This window comes from Phyllobates terribilis, unplaced genomic scaffold (genome assembly GCF_046119375.1).
Source record: "Phyllobates terribilis strain yellow unplaced genomic scaffold, ASM4611937v1 Scaffold_3__8_contigs__length_932513732, whole genome shotgun sequence".
NCBI classification, from domain to species: domain Eukaryota; kingdom Metazoa; phylum Chordata; class Amphibia; order Anura; family Dendrobatidae; genus Phyllobates; species Phyllobates terribilis.
The window spans coordinates 872390184-872408474 of record NW_027362763.1 but is presented as its reverse complement, the minus strand read 5'-3'; the positions used below and the strand labels follow the sequence as shown (position 1 = coordinate 872408474).

At 47.3% G+C, this 18291-nt stretch overlaps 1 protein-coding gene across 1 annotated transcript in view; it reads left to right on the top strand.

Annotated features, from left to right (window-relative positions):
- RASGRP3 (RAS guanyl releasing protein 3) overlaps positions 1-18291 on the top strand; it is a 161210-nt gene that overhangs the window by 129991 nt on the left and 12928 nt on the right. The window contains exons 14-15 of the mRNA XM_073672631.1: positions 4388-4424; positions 6101-6226. Of these exons, the coding sequence (XP_073528732.1) occupies positions 4388-4424; positions 6101-6226 (163 nt within the window). The remainder of the gene's footprint in view (positions 1-4387; positions 4425-6100; positions 6227-18291) is intronic.

Here is an 18291-nt window from a genome sequence, read left to right as displayed (position 1 = left end):
CCCACACTAAATACCCCCATCCTCACACCAAATCTCCCCCCACATACTTAATCTTAAGCTCCACTGGTATCTTAAAGGGGTTTTCCCACAAGCAAAAGTTGATTTTAATCAATAGATCTTGGAATAATAATAAATTCCACAATTTGATGTGTTTAAATAAATGTAATGACTGTGTCTGACCATGTACGGAACACGGTCTGATCATACCACAGCTCCTGGGCAGGGGAGGAAGCAAAAGAATATACAGGCATTACAGCCAGGGATCACAGCTGATTCTTTTTGTGAGGTAAAACATTTCCCTGCCTGTTTTTAAACAATGTTTTACTTCAAAGAAAGAATCAGCTGTAATCCCCTGCTGTCCTGTCTGCATACACTTTTGCTTCCACCCCTGCCCAGGAGCTGTGGTATGATCAGATCATGTACATTGGTACATTGGGGTATTCAGTGGACATCATTATGAAATGTTAAGTGGGCACTATAGAAGCATTATTGTTATAGGGGCATACAGAGTACTGTGGCCATCAAAGTGTAAAAATGTGTACACTGTTTTCTAGGGCATTTACCCTGGGCATTAATATTTTCTAGGGGGTAATTTTACCATCTAGAAGGCACAAAGGATGCATTATTACTATGTAAAGGGCACAGTGGTGGACATTACTACGAGAGGGGCACTCAGAGGAGCGCTGTTATTGTGCCAAACAGCAGGTGCATTAATAGGGACACATATGACAGCAGCGGATCAGCAGGGGTATCAGCAGGATGAGGAGTTTGTGCAGGTTGGGAATAGAATCATAGAATCATAGAATCATAGAATGGTAGAGTTGGAAGGGACCTCCTGGGTCATCTGGTCCAACCCCCTGCTCAAAGCAGGATTCACTAGATCATCTCAGACAGATGTCTGTCCAGCCTCTGCTTGAAGACGTCCATTGAAGGGGAACTCACCACCTCTCGTGGCAGCCTGTTCCACTCATTAATCACCCTAACTGTCAAAAAGTTTTTTCTAATATCTAATCTGTGTCTCCTCCCATTTAGTTTCATCCCATTGCTTCTAGTCTTTCCTTGTGCAAATGAGAATAAAGATGATCCTTCTACAATGTGACAGCCCTTGACATATTTGTAGACAGCTATTAAGTCTCCTCTCAGTCTTCTTTTTTGCAAGCTAAACATTCCCAAATCCTGCAACCGTTCCTCATAGGACATGGTTTGCACACCAGTCACCATTCTGGTCGCTCTTCTCTGAACTTGCTCCAGTTTGTCTATGTCTTTTTTAAAATGTGGTGCCCAAAACTGTACACAGTATTCCAGATGAGGTCTGACCAAAGAGGAGTAAAGACCGATAATGACTTCACGTGATCTAGACTGTATGCTTCTGTTAATACATCCCAGAATTGTATTTGCCTTTTTTGCTGCTGCATCACACTGTTGACTCATGTTAAGTCTATGATCTATTAGTATACCTAAGTCTTTTTCACATGTACTGTTGCTTAGCTCTATTCCTCCCATTCTGTATATGCTTTTTTCATTTTTATTGCCCAGATGTAGTACTTTGCATTTTTTCCTGTTAAAAACCATTCTGTTGGTTGCTGCCCACTGCTCCAGTTTATTTAGGTCTTTTTGAATCCTCTCTCTCTCTTCTCTAGTATTAGCTATCCCTCCTAGCTTTGTGTCATCAGCAAATTTAATCAGTTTACCCTCAATTCCTTCATCTAAATCATTGATAAAGATGTTGAACAATACAGGTCCCAGGACGGAGCCCTGTGGTACCCCACTTGAGACATTCATCCAGCTGGATGTGAAGCCATTTACAACCACCCTTTGAGTCCGATCACTAAGCCAGTTATGAATCCACCTAACAGTTGCCTGGTCCATTGCATACTTGGTCATTTTTTCAATAAGGATGGTGTGAGATACTTTGTCAAATGCTTTGCTGAAGTCAAGATATACTATATCTACAGCATTTCCCTGATCCACCCAGTCAGTGATTCTGTCATAGAAGGAAATTAAGTTAGTCTGACATGACTTGTTAGTTACAAACCCATGCTGACTCTGGTTAATCACTTCATTCTTATCCATGTACTTACATACATGTTGTTTAATAATTTGTTCAAAGATCTTTCCTGGTATAGAAGTCAGACTCACCGGCCTATAGTTCCCTGGGTCCACCTTCTTCCCCTTTTTGAAGATAGGAACAACATTTGCTCTTCTCCAGTCTTCTGGGACTTCTCCTGTTCTCCAAGAATTTTCAAAGATTATGGAGAGTGGTTCTAAAATTTCTTCTACGATCTCCTTCAGTACTCTGGGGTGTAATTCATCTGGACCTAGAGACTTGAACTCATTTATGTTAGCTAAATATTCCCTCACAATCTTTCTGTTTACAGATAACTTGGATTCCTCTATTCTTTTAAAAGGACAGTGAAGATCAGTTGATGTTACATTTTCTTTCTGAGAGAAAACAGATGCAAAATAGGAATTAAAAAGTTCGGCCTTCTCAACATCCTCTCTTACCATTTCTCCATTTTCATCCTGTAAAAATCCTATAGCATCTTTGACTTTTCTTTTACTTTTGACATACCCCCAAAATCCTTTTTTATTGCTTTTGACATCTCTTGCAAGCCTTAATTCATTGTCAGCTTTAGCTAACCTGATACGTGCCCTGCAGGATCTGCAGACTGCATTATAATCTTCTTTAGATATGCCTCCCTCTTTCCATTTAATAAACATTTCTTTCTTTCTTTTTAGCATGTGTTTAAGTTCTGTGTTCATCCATCCTGGTTTCCTTAAATACTTCCCATTCTTCCTACTTTTCGGGATTGTTAACGATTGTGCTTTGAGAATCTCATTTTTAAAAATTTCCCATCCTTCCTGGACATTTTTGTCCTTAAGGACATCCAGCCATTGGATCCCTCCTATTCTCTTTCTGAGTCTCTTAAAATCTGCCTTTCTAAAATCTAACCTTGAAGTTTGAGTCTTCACATGTCTTCCTCCTCTAGTTACCCAAAATTCTATAATAACATGATCGCTGCCTCCTAGGGTCCCAGCCACCTTTACCTCCTCAACCATTTCCTCCCTGTTTATAAGGATTAGATCCAAAGTAGCAGATCCCCTTGTTTTCTCCCCTACCTTTTGGAAGATAAAGTTGTCAGCAAGAGAGGATAAGAATTTGCTTGATCTGTTAGTTTTACTTGAGAGAGATTCCCAACAAATGTCTGGATAGTTGAAATCTCCCATGACCACAACGTCATATTTTTTGGAGAACTTGGTCATTTGATACATAAAGAGTTCATCCATATCTTCAGCTTGCCCAGGTGGCCTGTAGTAAATGCCTACAATGGTGTCCTTTCCGTTGTTCTCTCCTTGTATTCTTACCCAAACAGTTTCCACAGAACTCCCAGTCTCTGAAGCAGATAGGGACAGTGATGGAAATGTGAGAAGTCAAATGAGTCTTTGTTGTAATCACTGCAGACTAGTCATGGCTAGAAGGAGTTGTAGTAAATGCCTACAATGGTGTCCTTTCCGTTGTTCTCTCCTTGTATTCTTACCCAAACAGTTTCCACAGAACTCCCAGTCTCTGAATAGATAGGGACAGTGGTGGAAATGTGAGAAGTCAAATGAGTCTTTGTTGTAATCACTGCAGACTAGTCATGGCTAGAAGGAGTTGCCATGTCAGTCTAGGCCAAATGGAAAAGACGTGAAATATGAACGACTCCAGCAGAAAAAACGTCATCTGTAACTCACTACTGTATATATAGCTATAATCACTTGTATGTTCTGTAGGACTGGTATCTACCACTATATGTCACCATATGGCGGTAATATCAGTGTGGCACCATAGTTGTAATCAGGGTTAACGGTTATTGGCCCTCTCAGATGTTTCACCCTCCGGAGCTGAACCCCTAGCTACGCCTCTGCTCTCTATCAAACCAGGAACTTCCTTTACCTCTTTTCAAGTGTGAACCACCCTACCCATTCTTCGGAGCCCATACCCTCTCAGATTACCTATGGTACTGATGCTGCTGATTTTAATACTGTGACCATCACTGGGGATCCACCAATGATATTGTAACAATTATCTGACTATGATAAATAATAGATAATAAAAATATTATGCTACACAGAACAATTATAATATCATGACCGCATCAGTCAGACTGAACACTTGCACATGGGATTTAAAAGCACACATTTCTTCTGTATTCGCATTAAGCCTTTCTTAGTGAGAAATCTGGAAAGACTTGAGTAAGAATTCACAGCAGAGCTCTTCCAGAGCTGTTGATGTCAGGAAGGGTGTTGGTTTATCCTGTTTTTTTAGTGTAGCAATTGCTATTTCCTTCTTCATGACCCGGCTTTCCTTACTGTCTCCATTAACCTGCTATATCTTCCATTTCAGCTATGGGGTATCATCAAACAAGGATACAAGTGCAAAGGTAACTTTCATAGGTCTACACTGTTTGCATATATAGCACAAAGTAGAAAAACAATATCATATTTATCAAATTACATGAAATGCACTGCGACAAGAACAACAATTAAAAAATGCATAAAAGGGAACTTGGAGCCCTATAAAATAATCTAAAGGCATGTTCACACAGTTTTTTTTCAAGCAGTCAAAAAAATTGTTTTTTGAAGTGGTAAGCATGATAGCCACTGCTCCTTGTCTCTGCCATTTTATCAATGTTTTTTTTTAATCCTAAGAGCATACCCATCATTTTAATTTTTATTTAGTAAATCAATAATACCCATGAAAATAAGCAACTTTGTAATATATCTTATCAGAGAAATCTGCTTTTTTCTCCTCCAGAAATGATCAGTCATTATCAAAATTCTCAATTCTGAGGTAAAATCTGTATTCAATGAAGACAAACTTTCCCATTACTGAGATAGGAGATGGCAGTGGCTACGGATACAATCCTATCTAGATAGAAGGAAGAGGAGGAGGGACTTGCCGAATTGTATCTGTAGCAACTGCCATTGTAAGGAGTTGGACATATTGCCCATGTTCCCTATTGAAGAATAAGTATCTTGTTGTGTTTTGTAATGTGAACTGTGACCTGCGTTAATAATGTTAATGATGTGTGTTGCTCGACAGAAGGTACAGTTAGAGTTAATAGCAGGGGCTAGCCCAGAGTGGGAGAGGCTACAGTGACAGAAGGGAGACAGTTTCCTGTCAAGAAGACAGAGGAGGCCCGGAGTGCGTAGTGAGAGGACCTTAGGTCCAGTTTGAGCTGTGCCACAGTTCGCGGGTGTCCCTAGTTGTGAGAGGAGACTGAAGGAGTGATAGCGTGATCCGGAGTGGAATCGAGGAAGAGTGACCAAGAATTAAAGTGATTTACTGCAGGCGGGTCCTGGGAGAAGACGCCTAGCTGTATGGCCCAGAGTTTATAACTTATGAGGATAACAGGCCTAGACAGAATAGAGTACACGAGATGATGAGATTGCCCCGGGTCGAAATTCCAGTTCACAATCAGTGAAGATAAGTACCGGCCAAACTGGCACCATAGTCCTCTAGAGGGGAAAGAAGACACGAACCCACGGGTTGATTAAAGGACTCTTGCTAACTGAGCTGTAGTGTTGAGCTGGGTTGTCATGAAGTAGAGTGAAAACGTAAAGACAGAGAACCAGTAGAGAGAGAGAAAAAGACAAAAGAAAAGAATTGAATTTGTGTGAGGAAAATGTTGTGCCTTGCAAAAGAAATGAATGACAAGAATTGTACCTGATTTTGAGTGGATAACATGCTTTTAGGGAGTTTCCACAGCGCAAATGCGTTTTTAACCTGAGGATTTTCCAAATTTAATTGAATTCTATGGAGAAAATCTGCACATAAAAATTAGCGTATCCGGAAGAGAAATTGCCATGTTGCAGATTTGAAACATGCACCGTGGGTCAGTTTACCCTGCATAAGCACAGTAGGCAGGAGATTTCTATAAATCCCATCCACTTTGCTGAAATTGTAAGACGCTGCGACTTCTGTGCAACAAAAATACGCAGCATCAAAAACTCCCCAAAAACTAATTTTGAGAACTTATGCTTAGTCTACAATTACACACAGAGTTGTAGTTAATAACTAGTTACATTCTTAAAATATGACTGCATTTCTTTTCAGACTGTGGAGCGAATTGCCATAAACAGTGTAAAGATCTCCTTGTGTTAGCATGCAGAAAACTCTCCAGGGCAGCGTCTATCAGCAGCAGCCATGGTTCCCTTCCCAACAGCCCATCTATAGCTCCAGGTAAGTGTATTGCTATATGGGACAGTGGTGACAATTCTTCATCGAGTGGTTTACATCCCAGCATTGCACTTTTTTAAACAGTGGTATACCTTAAATTTCATGATCAGTAAGGTACATGAATATTTCTTAGGAAACAGTTGCAGGTTTAAGTTAAATTTTCTGGGAAAAGTAATGAAAAACACACCAGAAAAATGCCTGTAATACATCCTTTTTCTGCTAACGTAAGGGTTTAGGTGATATCCCTGAATGGGAACAAGGCCTAATGCTGACATCTAGACTTAGATATGGTAAAATATGTAAAAAGCAATAAAAAAGAGGAGCGTAGAATTACTTTTATATAAAATGGGACTCTGGTCAGTTTGTTCAGCGCCCTCTTCCTCCTCTTTTGCCCTTCACTCAATTTTACATGGATAATGTTTCTCGTTTCAATTCTCAGGTTTCTGATGGAGGACCTGTCCTCTAAACCTGTCTTATTGGAGGATATAAATATGTTTGCAGTGCTGCGATGGGCTGCGCTATCACCTTATAGACCTTCCATCCTTATGGTTCCAACTCGGACTTCCACTTAATGTCCAAAGACACCAAATGGGGTTATAAATATTATAAGGGGGAGTCATTTACTCAGGATTCCCTTCAGTTATCCAGAGTGGTATACATGGTAGCATATCACTTTCTGAGTGACTTAATGACTCCATGTGTTACATAGTTGTCCATTCACTGGCAGGAAATGTTTGAAGCTTCTCCGATTGATTTCAACTGATCTTCAACAGTTTTAGATGCCGAAACAGCAGTGAAGTGGATGTACAGTTGAGGGATAAAGGGTTTTGCTCATCAGAGACAATCACTTTTAAAATATGGCCAAGGAGAAAAGCTGATTGCCCTGAGAACTGCTCCCTGCACCCCTGGCAAACAGCTGAGGGGGTGGGGGAACTGACAGCCACGCATCTTCCATGGTTCAGCTCTGTCCTCAGGTTGTCCTTATGATACAATCATTTTCAATTAAATTGTAATGTAATGTGAGGAGAATCAGAGGACAACCTCCATTTTGCGTTTAGCACAATGCTTCCACTGGTTGATGTTCCGTAGAAGCATTGTGCTAAACACAAAATGGCCATCTTCCTCTGAATCTCCCCACATCCCCTGCATGTCGCGCTCATGTCCTGGACATTGGAATAAAGTGGTGATAGTATAAGTGGATGTCTATTGCCTATTGAGGAAAGATACGGTGGAAGTCCTATAAGGCCAATTTGGATATAAACAGATATTTATTGTGATCCAAAATAGTTTGCTATATATGGAAACTGGAGACTGCTGATTACTCGTATGACCAATGGTGGTTTAATTAAGCAGTATTGATTCTGTAATGCCCAGCATAACTCCCTATATCTTACTCTTTGATAAATAAGCCCTCATTATTAAGTGAATAGAGTGCGTCGAGTACGATTATATTGAGGACTCACCCCTAGTGGTGAGCTATTCAGAACAACAATATAGGAGAGTAGTAAGCACTCGATATACAACTGCCATCATATCAGCACAAGCACTTTAATAATTATGGGCTATGCACCCCTTCGCTGAATAATTACCAATATCCGGAACTATATGCTTTTAAAGTGTGTGTATCTTTTCCGTTATTTATATCTAAGAATCAAAATAAAAGTTTTGTTTTATTTTTAGGTCTCTATTAAGGGTTCTCAATTTGCCTTTGGCAATTTGTGTGCTTTCAAGTAAACCCTAAGTTGACCTTCAAACAGATTTTTTTTTAGTGAGCTTTCATCAGGTGCTCTCAGTTCCCATTATTGTTCAGCTATTTAACTGAGCTTGCAGTCCCAGATAGCTGTCAGCCATAGCTTCAGCTAAATGTGGTTGGTTTACTCTGTGTCTTGTATTTTGCTCATTGATCTATCACTGCCTGACCTTGTACTTCACTCTGACCATCCGTCTGTTTAACTCCTTTGCTCTGATCCTCTATCCTCCTGGCATTTTAACCTTGGATCATTACCTGACTACGCCTTTGTCTCTTCCCTCTGTTTATGAAGTACCATCCTATCTATTGACCTAGGACTCCTTGACTATCCTGACTCACGGCTTGTCCTTGAGAAGTGACTCAGCGTCACACTCCCTATGTTAAGTACTATCTGTGTCTGCTCTGATTCAAAGATGAAACAATACAAAAGTGCTGGCTGACTGCATTCACTGTTTTTGCCAGAGGACTGTGTTCATTCTTAGTGCTGGCTGACTGCGTTCATAGCATTCACTGTTTGTGGTGGCTGACTGCGATAACTGCATTCACTGTTTGTGCTGGCGGACTGCGATCACTGCATTCACCATTTGTTCTGGCTGACTGAGTTAACTTGGTGCTGGCTGACTGAGTTCACAGCGTTCACAATTTATGCAGGCTCAGGCTTAGTGCCCACGATGCAGAAATGAAGCAGAAATTTTCCTGAGCATTTCTGCATCTCCTTGGCAGAAAAACGCATTGTATGGGCAAATACGCATGCAGAAATGCACAAGAATTTGTCATGTCCGTATTTTTTCTGCGAGTAAAATCTGCGCAGAAAAAATACGGACCATGTGCACAGAACTTGCAGAATATCATAGGAAGTCATGGGATAAGGTATGCAATGCGTTTCTGGAGCGTTTACGCGCTGCAAATACACACCAAAATATGCACCAAAAACGCATCGTGGGCACACAGCCTCACTGCAATCACTGTGTTCACTATTTGTGCTGGCTGACCTCAATTACTGCATCTACTGTTTGTGCTGGCTGACACGTTCACAGCGTTCACTTTTTGTGCTGGCTGACTGCGATCACAGCAATTACTTTTTGTGCTGGCTGACTGTGATCACTGCGTAAACCATTTGTACTGGCTGACTGTGATCACTGAGTTCACGTGTTCACTATACAGGCTGACTGCGATAACTGCATTCACTGTTTGTGCTGTCTGAGTGCGATAACTGAGTTCACCATTTGTATTGGCAGACTGTGATCACTGCATTCACGGTGTTCACTGTTTGTACAGGCTGACTGAAATCACTGCATTCACCATTTGCTCTGGCTGACTGCGTTCACTGTTGGTGCTGGCTGACTGCGATAACTGTGTTCACTATTTGTGCTAGCTGACCTCAATCACTGCGTCCACTGTTTGTGCTGGCTGACACGTTCACAGCGTTCACTTTTTGTGGTGGCTCACTGCGATCACAGCGTTCACTTTTTGTGCTGGCTGACTGCGATCACTGCGTTCACCATTTGTACTGGCTGACTGTGATCACTGCGTTCATTGTGTTCACTGTTTGTACAGGCTGACTGCGATCACTGCATTCACTGTTTGTGTTGTCTGACTGCGATAACTGCGTTCACCATTTGTACTGGCTGACTGTGATCACTGCATTCACAGTGTTCACTGTTTGTACAGGCTGACTGCGATAATTGCGTTCACTATTTGTGCTGGCTGACTACGTTCACAACGTTCACTTCTTGGGCTGGCTGACTACGATCACTGCATTCACTGTTTGTGCTGGCTGACTACGTTCACAGCGTTCACGGTGTTCACTGTTTGTACAGGCTGACTGCGATAACTGCGTTCACTGTTTGTGCTGGCTGACTGCAATCACTGCGCTCACCATTTGTTCTGGCTGACTGTGTTCATGGCGTTCTCAGTTTGTGCTGGCTGACTACAATCACTGAGTTCACAGATCATTTGTGCTGGCTGATTGCGATCACTGCATTCACCATTTCTGCAGGATGACTGCAATCACTGCTTTCATCATTTGTGCAGGATAACTGCATTCACAGTGTTCACTTTGACAAAGATGGCACCTGCTCCATGTCCTGGCACCGCGCAGATTTAAAGATTGCATCAGCTCCCTGTTCCGGCTCCACCCCCTCTGCTAAGTAAAGGCTGTGTTAACATATAGCGCAGCCAGTACTTGGTAGAGGGGGTGGCGTAAGTAAAGGGGGTGACTGCCATCTTAGATTTTGAGCTCTGGAGCACACTTCAACACTGCTGGTCGGAGCAGTGTTGAAGTGTGTCCTGGCCTCACAGGAAGCATAGAATGACATGGCGGGTCATGGGCCTTGAGTTTTACACCTATGCACTAGGGGGAGCAGCTGCTGATATTTATCATGAAAACCTAGTGTACAACTAACTCACATTAGGACTGTACTAAAAGTGAGCAGGATCTGCTCACATTTGTGTGATGTCTTTCCTCTCCTCCCTTTTTGGGTATTTGCAAAAGGATAAGGGAGGATAAAGTTTAGGAGCATCGTGTAACACCATTTTGTTGGTTACTGCAATGTGAGTCAGTAATGCAAATTATAGGATTAGATACACAGTTTAGTGATGCGCCCCCAGGGCCGTGGGGTACTCGGCAGCCGGGCCTCTGATTGCCGGGGGATATCACGGTGGCTGGCCCGGTCCGTGTCACAGGGCTTTCAGCGAAATGGGGAAACTTCTGTTATTTGGGGTTTTTGGAATTATTCGTGACGGTACCTTTGGTGTCTGGTGAGGATCACCAGCGCTGCAACAGTCCTCTGAGGCAGATGTTAGGGCAGCAAATAATGGGACAGCTCCCCACAGGTGGAGCCGGCCTCAGGGCAGTGTAGGGGATGTACTGGATGGTGGTGCAGGGGAGAGACGGCAGGTCGGTCCCGGAGTAAGGATGGACACTCACACAGGGGTAAGCTTCAGTACCTTTACTGGTGATGCTGCAGGCACGGTCCAGGGTACTCCAGGTGAAGGGCGCACTTCTGGACTCTCCCCAGTGAGCGGGTATAGGGCCTCCTGATCTGTTGCTTTACTCTCTAGGCTTCTGGCCTGCCAGGAGCTGGGCCTAGCTTGGTTACTGTCTCTCTCTGCACCTGCTGACCTGGTGGTAGGGCCTTCTCTTTGGAGATCCCTCTCCCTGGATGCTGGGACCTCTGTGACTCCTAGCCCTGGTACTACAATCAGCATTCGGTGGACCTGGGACCTGTAGTTCTCCCGGGGTTCTGGTGGTTCCTACTGGGTGTAGAGAGTCCCTGTAGGCGCGGACCTGGTGTCCGGTATATATATTGAGGTGAGCTTACTATGCTCCTCTGCCCCCTAAGTTCCACTCTCTCTTTCTCCTCGCCGTAGACCACACTCGGGGCCATCACTACTTGGCAGCCGGCTTGCTGCGACTTCACCGCTCTCTGAGCGTCGACACGCTCTCTGCTCACTGTGAGCTGTGTTCCTCTCGGAACAATGACTTCCAACTAACTCAGCTGCCTAGCTCCACCTTCCCTATATATGTACCTAATGGGCTCCCTCGGCTGGTCTGAGGTGGAAGGTGGAGGTGCATGAATGTAGTGAGGGCCTCTTGTGGAGAAGTCCATTCATGCACCCTTCTGGGTTCTGTGGCACCAATGCGCAGCAGGGGCGCCACATTCCCACCTAGTAAAACTCAGTACTCCTGGACTGAAGCAATTTTCAAAAACAGGTTAACAATATCAACTTTTCTTCCATTTATGGGAAGCACTTTTCTTAAACGTTACAGGTGTAAAAACATAATAAATATATGCAAATATAAAGCGTCCTCAGAGTCTTACAAGTTAATGGTGTCCATCTCACTGGTGAAAGAACATGAGGCACATGATGGACCCGCCTGAAAACCCTCAACGTAGGCCCTGAGCTTGGCTACAGGGCATAGGTGATCTAGGTGCTGGACCACGTCTTCCGCCACACCAAACGGGTTTTTGTTCAGTGGTCACTTTAAAGGGCACTCCAGGGAGCGCAACTACATACATAAGAGTTTTTGGGCTGCTCACAGTACTCAGCCTCCGAGTCCTTTATATATATACATATATACCCTTACGGGTAACTAAATGTCCATATAAATTGTCCATTGTAAGGCAAAACACATTAATAATTAAATACATGAAAATCACACAAGAATAACATAACCCAGGGGCAACTATTTAGAGTTTTCCTTTCTATTCTCTATATCTGACAGGGGTCTGACCTTGCGTGCTACCTGTTGACCTACGTAGTACTGGGATGCGTGTGGTACTGGTGTTTGTACTACCTCCCATTCTGTCAGTTCTAGGTGTGTGTAATGGGTCTGGGAGGCGGAACCTCTGAGCTACTATACAAGGGGGCGGCCCTTGTAAGGGAGCGGGTGGCAGTCTCTGGATGAACGGACAGGGAGATACGGCAAGTGATCAGGGCAGTCTCTGGGTAAAGGGTAGGTACGACCTGTGATGGCAGAGCCTCCGGGTAGGCTAGCAGGCAGATGGTAGATGTGTGCTCCCAGGTGAGCAAGCGAGAGTCTCTGGAATAGCAGGTGGTCACGGCACGTGACGGCGGAACCTCCGGGCTGGCAAGCAGGCAGGTAACGGAGAAGCACTCCCAGGTGAGCGGACAAGAGTCTGAAGTAGCTGATGATCACAGCACGTGACAACGGAGCCTCCGGGCAGGCAAGCAGGCAGGTAACGGAGAAGCGCTCCCAGGTGAGCGGGCAAGAGTCTGGAATAGCTGGTGGTCACAGCACGTGACGGCGGAGCCTCCAGGTAGGCAAGCAGGCAGGTAACGGAGAAGCGCTCCCAGGTGAGCGGGCAAGAGTCTGGAATAGCTGGTGGTCACAGCACGTGACAACGGAGCCTCCGGGCTGGCAAGCAGGCAGGTAACGGAGAAGCGCTCCCAGGTGAGCGGGCAAGCTGGTCCATAGACAGACTGACCGGAGTTGTAAGGCAGACCGTCGGACCTCAGGAAAGCAGGCAGGTAGCTGATATGCGCTCCCAGGTGAGCGGGCAGGCTGGTCCTTTAGACAGACTGACAGGAGTAGTAAGGCAGACCGTCGGACCTCGGACTGGCAGACAGGTAACAAGTATTCAGGCAGGAATCAGGCAGGTAACTGGCAGGAAACTGGCAGGTAACTGGCAGCGGGACCTGAGGGCTGAAGCACAGGTGAGACACAGGTGCAAACAACATTGCTCGGGCACCTCCATTTTGGAGGAGGTGCCTTATATATGATGAAGTCCTCCGGCCATTGGCCGGGGACTCCTTAGGACGGCGCGCGCGGCCCCTTTAAGAGGAGGGGAGCGCGCGCGCGCGCGCCCTAAGCACAGGGGCCGGGAAGGAGCGCGCGCTGAGAGCAGAGCGGGAGGAGGACGCCGGGAAGGAGCGCGCGCTGACAGCAGAGCGGGGAGAGGACGCCGGGCACGGAGCAGAGCGGTGAGGGGAGCAGCGTCCCTGCCTAGCAGAGGGCAGGGACGCCAGCGCTACAGTACCCCCCCCTTTAGGCCCCCCCTTTTTTAGGCCAGACAGAAATTTAGCTAGGATGAGAGGGGCATGGATGTTCTCCCGGGGCTCCCACGTTCTCTCCTCAGGACCAAACCCCTTCCAATCTACCAGAAAAAAGGTCTTTCCTCTTACCCTTTTGGTGGCAAGAATGTTCTCTACCTCAAACTCGTCCTCAGCAGAAACCGGAGCAGGAGGCGTACCTGTAGACTTGGAAAAAGAGTTAAGTACCACAGGTTTGAGGAGAGATACATGGAAGGAGTTAGGGATCCGTAAGTTGGCCGGGAGTTTCAATTTATAGGCCACCGGGTTGATCTGACTGATGACCTCCAGTGGGCCGATGAACCGAGGCCCTAACTTATAGGAAGGGATCTTGAGCCGGACATATTTGGACGAGAGCCAGACTTTATCCCCAGGACGGAATTGAGGAGGGTCCAGACGTTTTTTGTCAGCGTGTCTTTTCATACGCTCGGATGACAGAAGGAGTGCGGACCGGGTACTCTCCCAAATGGAGGAAAATTTGCTAACGAGAGATTCCGCAGCCGGGTTGTCCACCGAGGTGGAGACAGGAAAAGGAATCCGAGGATGCTGACCAAAGACTACAAAAAACGGGGATTTGGAGGAGGATTCGCTCTCGTGATTATTGTAAGAGAACTCGGCCCATGGTAGGAGATCCACCCAGTCAGAATGGTGGGCATTAACGAAGTGCCGGAGGTAACTGGTCAGGTTCTGATTGATCCGCTCCACTTGACCATTGGACTGTGGGTGGTAAGCGGAAGAGAAGTCCAGGGTGACGTCTAGTAGTTTACAAGTGGCTCTCCAGAAGCGTGAGGTGAACTGTACCCCACGATCCGACACGATGTGGAGGGGCAGGCCATGAAGACGGAAGATGTGACGAATAAAGTCTCTAGCTAGCTCGGGTGCAGACGGGAGGCCTGGCAGGGGAACGAAATGAGCCATCTTGGAGAAGCGGTCAGCGACCACCCAAATGACCGTACAACCGGCAGAGAGTGGGAGGTCAGTTATGAAGTCCATTGCAATATGCTGCCAGGGGGCAGCAGGTACTGGGAGCGGAAGGAGGCGACCGGCTGGCAGATGTCTCGGAACCTTGTTGCGGGCGCAGGATACACAGGCAGAAACAAAGTCTATTACATCCTTGTGCAGGGTAGGCCACCAGTAGTGCCGGGAAATAAGCTGGAGGGTCTTCTTCTGACCAGCGTGGCCAGCCAGTTTAGACGAGTGACCCCAGTGAAGGATCTTCTCCCGATCAGGTACTGATACGAACGTCTTTCCGGGAGGGAGACGATTTAGACTCACGGGAGCCACCTGCATTACTCTGGCGGGATCGATGATGTGTTTCGGATCTTCCTCGAGATCAGATACCAGAAAGGATCGAGACAAGGCGTCCGCCTTGACGTTTTTGTCAGCCGGGCGAAAATGAAGGACAAAATCAAAACGAGCAAAAAACAAGGACCACCGGGCTTGGCGCGGGTTAAGTCTCTGGGCATGCTGGAGGTAAGCCAAGTTCTTGTGGTCAGTGTAAATTATTACCGGGTGAAGAGCCCCCTCAAGCAGGTAACGCCACTCCTCCAATGCCAGTTTGATGGCCAATAACTCTCGATCTCCTATGGAATAATTGCGCTCTGAGGAGGAGAAGAGTTTAGAGAAGAAGCCGCAAGTTACCATCCTCCCGGAAGAAGATTTTTGAGTAAGTACCGCTCCAGCTCCAGAGGAGGAGGCGTCCACTTCCAGGAAGAACTGCTTGTTGCCGTCCGGGCGATGCAGCACCGGGGCGGAAGAGAAGGCCTGTTTTAAGGAAAGAAAGGCTTCTTCTGCTTCGGGCGGCCACTCTTTGGGATTAGTACCCTTACGGGTGAGCGCGGAAATTGGGGCAGTCCGGGAAGAGAAGTGTGGTATGAAGAGGCGGTAGTAGTTGGCGAAGCCCAGGAACCGCTGAATGGCCTTCAGCCCCTCCGGTCGAGGCCATTTCTCGATGGCAGACAGTTTCTCTGGATCCATTCGTAGGCCGGTCTGAGAAATAATGTAGCCCAAAAACGGAAGCGAGGTCTGCTCAAAGAGGCACTTCTCGTATTTAGCGAAGAGGTGATTCTGCCTGAGCCTGAGCAGGACCTGACGAACGTCCCTCCGGTGAGTCTGGAGATCCGGAGAGAAGACCAAGATGTCGTCCAGGTACACCACTACGCAGGAGTAGAGAAGGTCCCGGAAGATGTCATTGACCAACTCTTGAAAGACGGCAGGAGCGTTACAGAGACCAAAGGGCATTACCAGGTATTCATAGTGGCCGTCCCGGGTGTTGAATGCCGTCTTCCATTCATCCCCTTGACGGATACGAACCAGGTTGTACGCCCCACGGAGGTCTAGTTTGGTGAAGATTCTAGCCCCCCTCAGACGATCAAATAATTCTGGAATGAGCGGAAGGGGATACTTATTCTTCACCGTGATCTGGTTTAGGCCTCTATAGTCTATACAGGGACGGAGAGAGCCGTCCTTCTTTTTGACGAAAAAGAAGCCTGCTCCCGCCGGGGAGGTAGATTTCCGGATGAATCCCCTGGCCAGATTTTCCTCAATATATTCGGACATCGACCGGGTCTCAGCAGCGGATAAAGGATAAATACGCCCACGGGTAGGAGTAGTACCGGGTAACAGGTCGATGGGACAGTCGTATGGTCTATGAGGGGGTAATGTCTCTGCCTCCTTTTTATTAAAGACATCAGCATAAGACCAATAAGGAATTGGAAGTCCAGGTAGATTAGCTGGGGTAGGAGAGGGACGGACGGGATGGATGGGAACCAGGCAGGTCTTATGACAGTCTTGTCCCCAGCGAAGGACTTCTCCGGTTTGCCAGTCAAGCACGGGTGCATGTTTCTGGAGCCAAGGCAGACCTAGCAAGAGGGCGTGAGAGAGTCCAGGCAGAACATGAAAGGAGATACTCTCAGAATGCAGCATTCCCACCTGCAGAGTAATGGATTCGGTGATGAGTTGGATGGGGCGTGGTAAGAGACCCCCATCCACGGCAGCCACAGACAAGGGTACAGCCAGAGGTTTGGTGGGGATGCGGTATTTCTCTACCAGGGACTGTGAAATAAGATTCCCGGCTGCTCCAGAGTCCAGTTGGGCTAGTTCGAAATAACGGTTCTCCCCGTAGACGATTGAAACTGACAACAGCAGGGATGGAGAGGATTTATTCTTGTCTAGGTGGACCTCTCTGAGCGAACCTAGACACAGGCGTTTCCCGACCTCTCCGGGCAGGCACGGATCCGGTGCTCCTTACTGCCACAGTAGAAGCAGGTCCCCTCGGCACGGAGTAAGTCCTGATGGGTCTTGACCATCTTGGTCTGGTCGACCTGCATAGGCTCAGGAGGGTGTACCTGGTTAGAGACAGAAGGAGTGACGGGTTTCTGAAAAGTAGGAGCTAGACGTGGTAACCTCCTCTCACGGGTGACCTCTCTGGCACGCTCCTGGAACCGTAGGTCAATCCGGGTGGCAAGAGTTATTAAATCATCGAGAGTGGTAGGAATGTCCCGACCGGCAAGTTCATCTTTAATACGGCCGGACAGACCCTCCCAGAAGACGGAAACCAGAGCGTCGTTATCCCAGGCCAGCTCCGAGGCAAGGGTACGGAACCGTATGGCATATTGGCCCACGGTGAGACTCCCCTGACGGAGGCGTAGCAACGATGATGCAGATGAGGTCTTCCGTCCGGGTTCGTCGAAGACTTTCCGGAAAGCCGTGAGAAAAGCAGGCAAGTTGGACACCAGGGGGTCTCCTCTCTCCCATAGAGGATTTAGCCAGGCCAGGGCCTCCCCGGTGAGATGGGACATGATGAAGGCAATTTTGGCCCGGTCGGAGTTAAACTGGTAGGACAAAAGTTCGAAATGCAGGGTGCACTGATTTAAGAAGCCCCGAGCCTGGACGGAGTCGCCTCCGAAGCGAGGAGGTGCAGAAATCCGGGGTCCGGGGTAGGATACCATGGTATTAGTGGGCAGCGGAGCTGCCGGATTGCAAGATATGGCACTGGCGGAGGTTGTTGGTGGATCAGACAGAGTGTTCAGGCGAGTATTAACATTCCGCAGGTGACCCAGGATGGACTCTTGTTGGGACCTCTGACGGGACAGTTCAAGACAGAGGTCCGAGAGCGAGGGAGCTTGGGTGCCACCGGGTTCCATGGCCCGAGCAAACTGTAACGGGTCTGGGAGGCGGAACCTCTGAGCTACTATACAAGGGGGCGGCCCTTGTAAGGGAGCGGGTGGCAGTCTCTGGATGAACGGACAGGGAGATACGGCAAGTGATCAGGGCAGTCTCTGGGTAAAGGGTAGGTACGACCTGTGATGGCAGAGCCTCCGGGTAGGCTAGCAGGCAGATGGTAGATGTGTGCTCCCAGGTGAGCAAGCGAGAGTCTCTGGAATAGCAGGTGGTCACGGCACGTGACGGCGGAACCTCCGGGCTGGCAAGCAGGCAGGTAACGGAGAAGCGCTCCCAGGTGAGCGGACAAGAGTCTGAAGTAGCTGATGGTCACAGCACGTGACAACGGAGCCTCCGGGCAGGCAAGCAGGCAGGTAACGGAGAAGCGCTCCCAGGTGAGCGGGCAAGAGTCTGGAATAGCTGGTGGTCACAGCACGTGACGGCGGAGCCTCCAGGTAGGCAAGCAGGCAGGTAACGGAGAAGCGCTCCCAGGTGAGCGGGCAAGAGTCTGGAATAGCTGGTGGTCACAGCACGTGACAACGGAGCCTCCGGGCTGGCAAGCAGGCAGGTAACGGAGAAGCGCTCCCAGGTGAGCGGGCAA